Below are 9,248 nucleotides of genomic sequence, written 5' to 3' on the forward strand. Positions count from 1 at the left end.
GGTAAAAGCCATTCGCAAACAATGGTTTTTGTTTGCGAAAACCATTTTAAGTTGTTCTGTAAAATTTGTGCATAAAGTTCATGCTACCTTGAATGGCCAATATAGAAATTATTCTTTTGCACTTTGACTAATCCTCAGGGCACCCACTTCCCATTATCAAATAATGGAATCCCAGGAATATCCAAGCAGCTGTTTGTCAAGAGCTTGTCACCAGGCAGACAACACTTCCTATAATTAGCCCCTTTCTACTACGACCTCCAGTCTTCCAGAATAGACAGACAGCCCTGACTGACTGAACCTCAGAGCTGCTGGGTGCTTCATATTTTTTGGGTCTTTCATATTCCATTGGCAGGATCCCAGCTTGTGTTTTGTGAATCCCTCCATTCTGCATGCCAAAGCTTTTCTTGTGGAGGGATGGATTACTTCTGCTGATGCGCTTTTGGATGAAATTTAAGGCTTTGACAATAAAAATGTGTTATCTGTTGGGTAAGGTTTAAAAATGTTTTCCACAAAAAGTCTTAAGTTTTCTGGAATAATCTTATATACAAAACAAGTATGTTGAAAAATACATTTTAGGAACAGAAACGACAGGTTTCACATCAACATTTCTAAACAAAACTAAATTACTTCTTATCACCTCACATACAGGTCAAGTACATGTTGTTGTACTGTACCATTCTTCATTATTTCCCACTTTACTTTTACATCTTCTCTTTCACTTTAAAATCTAACCTTTTGGCTAAGTTCAAGTGCCCTACATGATTAAGTTTAAAAAGCGGCTGCCATGTAAGCAGCCTCCACTGATTGCATTAGGCTGAATACGATTGCTTCATGAATAAGCAAAGATTAGATTAGACATAAAAATTCTCATTTTAGGATGGAGTGTGTAGACATGTTCTCACTGGAGCCGTTACGCTGTCTGACGGCTCAAATATAAAACTCTTGTAAACACAACATCTAGTTTAATTTGCTAGTAAATATTACAAACAAGACACCATGCTGCTATTTTAGTAGCAGACTCCCTTTACTATTTTCAGTATGTGCCTGCAGGCAAGTTCTACAAAAACGATGGGTTTAAATTTGCAAAAAACTTTCCGTCACAACTTTTACATGGTTTAAAGTTCCTTAATGAGATGCTAGCGAAGATGCAGAAGTGGCTGCATTGAGCACATATTGAAACACACTGAAAGTAAACCAACTGTGATCTTTAGTTGGAGTCCATTACTACAACTATTCTGCTTTGCAGAGACATTCAAAAAGCAGATTATGATTCAAGTGAATTAATTTTACTCGGCAGCCGTACTTACAACTTTTCCAACGTAGACAATCCAGAGAAGGCTCCATTTCTCAGTTCCTGAATCTTGTTGTTGTTTAGAATTCTGCGGAGACAACAAAGATGGAAATTACTAAGCAAGAAAGGCAATTAAAACACAGCTGACTTTGGAAAAAAAGGATGCAAGTCTCAGATGTGCGTTCCTGGTATATTATGCTGCAAGAATTTCAGTCAAAATAATCACACATAATGTTCAACTCATTAGCTGCAGGAAAACAAATGTTTCCTCTGAGCCAACCGGACACAGACAGTGAATGTGTGTATGAAAGTGGATTCAAAAGGGATGCAGTGTCTTTTATCAAATGGTGGAAGGATGGCTGCCTTTATCATGCTCATTTGAACACATTACATCATGTGGAACATCGACTGTTCCATGTGATATGTAACCACTAGGATGTAACAATGAAATCTCACATTGCTAAGGCATCACAATATTTCTTGAGCTCTGGCTAGTTGCAGTCAACATGGCTTCACCTCACTGTAGCTGTAAAACATTTCTCTACTATTCTTAAGTCATTTTGGGCTTCCAGTTGGAATGACAGATAGCGACGGTGACAAACTGAACAAATCTTTTACTGTTGCGTTACTTGTTCATTACACCCCAAGTAAGGGACTAAATACCTCTTAATTTTATTTCATTTCCAACTAAGAGGAAATCTTTTTTAAAAATCTACACGTTTTTTTTGGATGACTAACTGGATTCTACAAAATAATTTGCTTCAGCAATGCTGACGTACAACAAACCAAACTTTGTGTTCTGCTCAGTCTCTTTTTAAACTTCACCCTGAAGGGTGTTAAAAACCAATAGGCTAGAAATCCACAGCAGGGATTTGTGGTCAGAGTTTGTTTCTGGCCTGCAGGGAGGGAACATGCTGGTTAGTGACATGCATGTCAGCTGCACCCACAACCTGAGGCAATCCTGGAGCTATTACAGGGTGTTGAAGGGGTTTCATTACCGGTGTTGGACAGAGGAGACTTGATTAAGGTTTTCTATTTTTCTCCGTGGGAACAAACATAGAATTTGACTGTTAAATCCACCAACATTTGGCAGTAGTATGTATTGATTCTCTTGACATCTACAAAACTCAAATGCAAATAAATTGATGGAAGCTGTTTAATATTACCAAACGTCTTTCTTTAATCTTCAAAGAAAGAAGTAAAAAGAAAAAAAAAAAGTCTAGGGACTAGATTATGTTATTCTAATCAAAGATCAAGTGGACATGCAATGTCTGGTGATTCCGAAGTTTCTTTACATTTAATAATGGGAGATTTCCAAAAAGTCATGCGGCCTTGTGTTGGCTTCTTTCCATCTCCACTCGTTAAGTCTTTGCACGCCACCTTATCCAACACTGTTCCTCATGACAGGGTAGTGACAACAGAATGCTGGGCTCTGCTTTGACTGCAGAAAGAAGAAAGTTTTTATGGCAAGTCTCGTGTCTGATTTTTATCAATAAAGCAAAGTGAAAAAATAAAAAAAATACCACCCATTTGACTCAGAATCTGTGGAAAGGAAGTCTGCACTCTATTCATCTACTTCTCTACGGACCTGTCTCTGCACGCCAGCCTGACGTCTCCAGACCCTGTTCATAGTGAAGGGAAGTTTTTTCCAGGTCAGCCCTCTAACAGCAGAGAAGAGTCTTCAGGCATTTATATTAAGTAAAACATGCTTGTTTTTATGCCAAGAAAAATCTGCTAAATGATCCTGCCGACACTCACATCCTGTGTTTACTTCTACAGATTTTGTCAATCTTAATGATGTTTATCAAATATGTTATCTTTAAATGTGCAATTTCCCCTACAGATTAATTTAGCCTGGATTTTATCTTAGCTTAAAGCCTAGGATAAGTGCAAATAAAAGTCCCAATTGGTTTTACATAACATAATTTATGGTTTTGGGTGACATCTATAAGTAGAAAGCAATTAAAAATTCATGCAACATTTTCTTCATTCTTTTGATGTATAAATGTCCACAAGTATGAGCGTCTGTTGCATCTTCTGATTCAGCAGATTTTCAAAATACTTCCAGCTGCATTTCAGCTTAAGGTTTAGAGTTAATACACGACATATATATAAATATTTAGAAATTGTTCTTGATCCCTTGCAATATCTTTACTCCTTTAATGCGACATTAAATGTCAAGTCAATATCCAACTATTCACATAATCCAAACTGTTGGATTATGTGACTTTTGACCTGTTCAGATCCAAAAAGCTGAAAATGGCTGTGCACATTCAAATAAAGACACATTTGATTGGGAATATATCTGCAAAAACAAGCTATAAATGAGAAGCAAATACAATTGCCTATCGTATTTAGCGTCTGTGTAAAAAAATAAAATTATATAATACACTAACATTAAAAAGAGATGATTAGATATGATCGAGAACCTAGGATCTGAAATTTGAGCCAGACAACATTAAGTGACTAGTGACTAAAAGAGCAGCTTTTGAACACAAGCTACAAAGTGGAATGAAACAAATATATTTATTAAAACTTCCCATCTCTAGTTTATCACAACTAAAACTGTGACGAACAAGAATAAACTAGAACTCTAGGACACTATATTAAAAGGACTATTGATTTACCTCAGTTAGGGTCTGGTTAAAAACAAAAACAAATTCTGTTAAATTACAAAACTGTATCATCTTCTTTTAAATATATAAAAATAACCTAAAAGTTAGATTCGCATTTTGGTTTTGAGGGGGGGGAAAAAACTGATGCAAAATATACAATTGTAAGCCAAGTAAAGTCTGGACACTGGACGAATCTGCTTTCAAAGGGGCGGGACGGAGAGAATGACGACCCTACAAAATAAAAGCTCAGTTGGTCTGAAAACTGAATGGATATGCAGCTGTCAGGGCCTCATCTTCAGGACTTTTTGGCTTTCCATTGCAAACCCTGCAAAACCACTTAAGAACACCACAAGGGGACATTCCATTAGTGTGCACCAAAAGCATGGCAGAAACGCTCCTACAAAACAAATACGAGACTGAAAGCGCCTGTGTTCCCTTTGCACAAATACTTCAAAGACATTTGGAACAACGAAGCAAATCAAAGAGATCACGGACACGAAGAACGGTCCAACTCTACACAGATCTGAGTACTGTCAGTTTTATAGGTGAACTACGTGGAACCCAAAAAGAAACAGTTGTTATCCCCAGTTTGGACAGTGAAACCAGTTAGTTTATAGCACCCTGATGAGCCATTGCGCTAAGCACACATTTCCCAGGGATGTTTCTCACATAAATCCTGCACTGCTCTGCAGGAGATAAAACCAGGAGCACTTATTCACAAAGCTCCAACCCGGTTGCTCTAGGGGAAGAGATCTTGAATACACAAAACCAGTCCTGAAAAGAAATATAAGCTGGATCAGTCAGTTCCTGTGTGAGAGGTTATGGAGGGTGAAATAAGAACTCCTGCGCACACACCCGCCCACTCAAACTTTTCGACTCTCAAGAGCTAAAGGCCAAATTGGAGCACTCGTAACTTAGCAGAGGGCCTCCTCTGGCATGGGTGGACAGACCAGCTGTAAACACATTTGTGTCATTTCCTCTCGGATTACTAAGGCGGTCGAGTTCAGGGAATGCATTACTCGGGTTTTTCTCTATGTTTTGTCTCTGATTCCAAAGCTGAACTGCAGTCAACAACTTCACACACCAAATGTCAGGGTAAAGCCACTCCATCAGTCCTTTACGTTGAGCATTTTTGCAACTGCACAGGTACAAACTCGCACGGATAGATTTGCAGGTTTTGTGGCACAACTCAAGAAGTCTGCTGGTTGTTTGTTAAAAGTGGAACGCCTGATAAGTGAAAACAGGAAATCGTCTGTGAGATGTGTGCCCACGGCTAATGAACGGGTCTCTGTTTACACCAAGAATGTAAGCTCTGAGGCGGGATTCATGCTTCCCAGTCGCCTCAACTGAGAAGGTTTTGAGACATAAATTTTTACCCTCTTTACGGTCAGGCCTCTCTACGGAGAGTCAAAGCAGAGATTTCTGTGACTGAGCTCATTGACGGCAAAGATAAAATCTGTCGTTCAAAAGGTGATGCCAAATGCACAGCAGCTTATCAGAAAAAAACAAGAACTGTTGGTTTCCTATCCATTTATGCACAGTTAATTGAAAAGCAATTCCAAATATTTAAAGAACGGGAAGCATCGCCCCAATTCATCACATGGGTAGTAAAATTGGTCTCAAATCCATAGAGCACTGCATCAATAACCTCATTTTATAATCGGCAAAATAATCTCCCACTTAAATTTATTCATGTTTTTTATGACTAATCAAAAATTAGCAAGAGTATGAAATTAAGACTTAATTGAGCATTTATCAACAAATGATTTTTTTTCTTGGTCAACGATCAAATCACTGTGTTTCCCAGATCTGTGGAAACAATAATTAAAATGAAGCGTCTTTTTGAACAACAAAATCTCCCAATTTCCAACATGATAGTCAATGGTTTGCAAAATACATCAACTAGAGCTCCACAAGATATTGTGCCATAATCGACATCAATATCACGTCTGCAACTTTTGAAACTGGAATATACTTCAGGCATGCTGTATAAATATTTATGGCCAAATAAAAAGTAAAAAATTAATGTATATTTTTAATGGTTAAGATACTAAAGTTCACAAAAAGTGATGGGGGTATTGTCATGATGGAGGAAAAAAGTTAGGAAGAGTATTTTTAGATCAGATTATATTTTGATCAATTTGCCAAGTTACAAGAAAAGAAAGCAAAATGAGACGGTATTTTACAAAACAATAGTTTACAAAAAAAAGGCACATGCTGAAGTCAAGGCTTAATTTTAAATTATCTCTACCCAATACTCAACAATAATTTTCTAGTGTCTAGAAAACAAAAAACTACATAGTGAGTTTATATCCACAGACAAAGTGAAAAAAACTTCATAGTGTGAGACAGAAAAGCAACGACAGACCATTTTCAAGGTTTCCACGACAGCCTTGACTTTTATGCAAAGTTCAAACACACAACGGTATCCAAGCCACGGTCAAGCATGGTAAACCAGGAACTCTACACGTCAATCTGTTTCCATAGTAACTAGATGATTAAATTTACTTAGGTAAACACAAGTAAAAAGAACAAGATATTTGAGCTGCACTGAAGTTCAGGAGCTTGACGCGAGTTGAAATTTTGAATTAAAGAAAACCATTTCTGGTGGAATGAAGCACCAACAGCAAATCTAGGCTCCCAATACACAAAACTGTGTCCTACAATAAAGTCAGATTGTTTCCCAGAAATAAAAGTTTACAAAATGTAGTCAATGCAAACACAAGCAGCACTTTGAGGTGACTTGTTAATGAATGTTTAACACTGTTAAACACCAAAGAAAACCCTCGTGGCAGCGACAGAGGAAGGTAGTCGCACTGAAAAAGTATAAAGTCTGTTTTATAGACAGGCCAGGTGATCAGCTCCACCCAGGTTCACACCAGAGTGAGCCTATTCCAGCTTATGTTCGGTTCCAGAGGAAGGAAAAAGTGGCTTCAGGCACCAGTCTAATTGGTAAGTGTCAGTGTTCCTGCAAAAACATTAATTCACTGCTTCTGTGCAGAATTAAAAATCTACAATGTGTGTACGCTGGTTACACACAACAAAGATCACTTAGCAGCAATTAGAAAAAGTCATCTAAGAAATCCTGACTGGTTCTGTCAACTTATTTGGAATCCATGAAATACAACACAAAACCATAACATGAGTTCAAATACCAATATATATGAAGTGTGTACAGTGTGTATTTTAAGCCCACAGCCAATAAAACATCATGGAAAATGAAAGTAAAAACAAGACTTAGTACTGCTCTAAAGGAGTATAAGCATGCTGCTTACTCAGGTGTGTGCTGTCAAGAGCTAAATCTGAAAAATAATCCCATCATAGACTGAGTCACATCCTGATGTAAAATCCCCACAAGGCTTAATTCATGACTTGTAAGCTCTTGTAAATGCCTCATAGATGGGGTGTCACATGAATTCAGTAGCATGACTGGAGAGACAGTACGTTGATGAAAAGTTTTTGCACTACCTGAATTTCTCCATATCTTCTGTTTTCAACCCATTTCTTGAGATTTGATGAGACAGACACAAAATAGTGCATATTTGTGTAGCGGACATAAAACAATACATGGTTTTCAGTGTTTTATACTAAGAAATCTCCTCTGCATCAATAGTTTGAAGAACCAATTACTGCAATTATAGCTGAAAGTCTTTTTGATGAATGTCTCTAGCAGGTTTGCACATCTAGAGGCTGAAATGTTTGCCAACCATTTGTGTAAGAGAGATGGAGTTCGGTCAAATTGGATTGGATGACATTTCAACTCTGAACCACGCATTCTCAATTGAATTTTGATCTGACCTTTGACTTGGCCATTCAAAGACTGATATGTACCAATCTAAACTTATCACGCCCCGCTTGAATGTTTGGTGCTGTTGTCCCTTTGGAAGGTGAATCTATCAACTGTTTTTAAATTATTTTTAGGCTTTTAAAAGTTTAATACATTTTTCCTCATTAACTAACTTTCCCTTGGCATTCTTCATAAGAGCCAAACTTGTGACATGCAGAGCTAATAGTTGTTCTGGGACTCTTCCCAGAATAATGTTCTTTTACAACTTTAGCACTTTACTATCTACGGTGTTCCCTCTTTTTTCATGATGCTTTTTACTCACTAAAGGTTCTCTAATAAACCCTACGACCATGACAGAGCAGCTGCATTCACACTGAAATTAAATTACACACAGGTGGACCGTATTTACTAATTAGCTTGCTCATGGAGAAGGCTGGGTGCACTCGTTACATTTGAAAGTGTTAACAGTGAAAGAGGCTGACAAAGCGACACTTTTACCATTTTAATTGTAAAAAGTGTATCGATAACATGTTTTACAGATCAACAACGACTACAACTGAAGTGTGTGGGTGTTTTACAGTGACTGAAACTCACAGTATGACTGTTCTGTTGGGGAAGGAGTCCGCAGGCAACACCTGATGGAGCTCCATGTTGCTGCAGACCACCTTCCTGTCGGATGCCGGGATTTTCCCTCCGCTCTTCGGCCCTTCGTCGGAGGTTTTGCAGGCGAACGGCACCGCGGAGCCACGGAGGCCACTCAGCAGCAAAACCACTACCAACTGCAGCCAGTCCAGCCTCATTTCTTATTTCTTTAACCCCCACACACGACTAGTGGAAACCCGGCTGCTGCATTTGGTAACGAGGAGGAATGCTCTGGTACTAAACAGGGCGAAGGAGCAGCTCGGACGGGGCTAACAATACAGAAACCTCAGCCTGTGTGTTGTTTGGCTCCAACGAGCCTTCCTGCTCCATTTCCCGCAAGGTTTTCCCTCTTCGCTCGACGCTGCTCCAATCCGACAGAGGTGTGCTTCTTTGTTTGAAGGGAGGGGGGCAGCCTCATTTATAATTCCCATCCCATCCTGGTGTGGCGGTCATTTTATTTTGACTGTAAAAAGCCAGACAACCTGGTAAAAGGAACATTCTCGCACGTTAGAGCTCCTCTTTGTTACCCATACAGCCTGTGTCCAGGTCAGAGTGCTGTCTTTTCCAGGGGAAGCAGCTGAACACACATTCCAGGTTATCCACTCAGGAAATGTCTTCGTAGTTTAAAAAAAAAAAAAAAAAAACTCGCATCAACTTCCAAGCGGCTTGGTTAGCTTTCTAATCAAAATACTAAGTCAGCGTTTACTTTGAACAACAGGAAAATAATCCGACAGCAGACTTGGACAAGTTCTTTAACTCCCGGATAGTTTTAAGGAAAAAACAAAACGCTAAAAAACTGCTTTTAAAACAAAGTCAAGTCGATATAATTGTTTGAAATGAGTCGCCCACACAAAGTTCGGTCCTTATCTCTTCTTCGTCCTGTCTCGGTGTTCCACTGTGATCAATCACAGTC

The 9,248-nt window shown here is 38.7% G+C and overlaps 1 protein-coding gene across 1 annotated transcript in view; it reads right to left on the bottom strand.

Moving 5' to 3' along the window:
* The window catches only part of adgra3 (adhesion G protein-coupled receptor A3), a 28,770-nt gene extending 19,522 nt beyond the window's left edge, over positions 1–9,248 (bottom strand). The window contains exons 1-2 of the mRNA XM_032583525.1: positions 8,288–9,248; positions 1,308–1,379 (exon numbers count right to left, since the gene is read on the bottom strand). Coding sequence (XP_032439416.1) covers positions 1,308–1,379; positions 8,288–8,493 — 278 coding nt within the window. The 5' untranslated portion in view covers positions 8,494–9,248. The remainder of the gene's footprint in view (positions 1–1,307; positions 1,380–8,287) is intronic.

Source organism: Xiphophorus hellerii, chromosome 14 (assembly GCF_003331165.1).
Source record: "Xiphophorus hellerii strain 12219 chromosome 14, Xiphophorus_hellerii-4.1, whole genome shotgun sequence".
NCBI classification, from domain to species: Eukaryota; Metazoa; Chordata; class Actinopteri; order Cyprinodontiformes; family Poeciliidae; genus Xiphophorus; species Xiphophorus hellerii.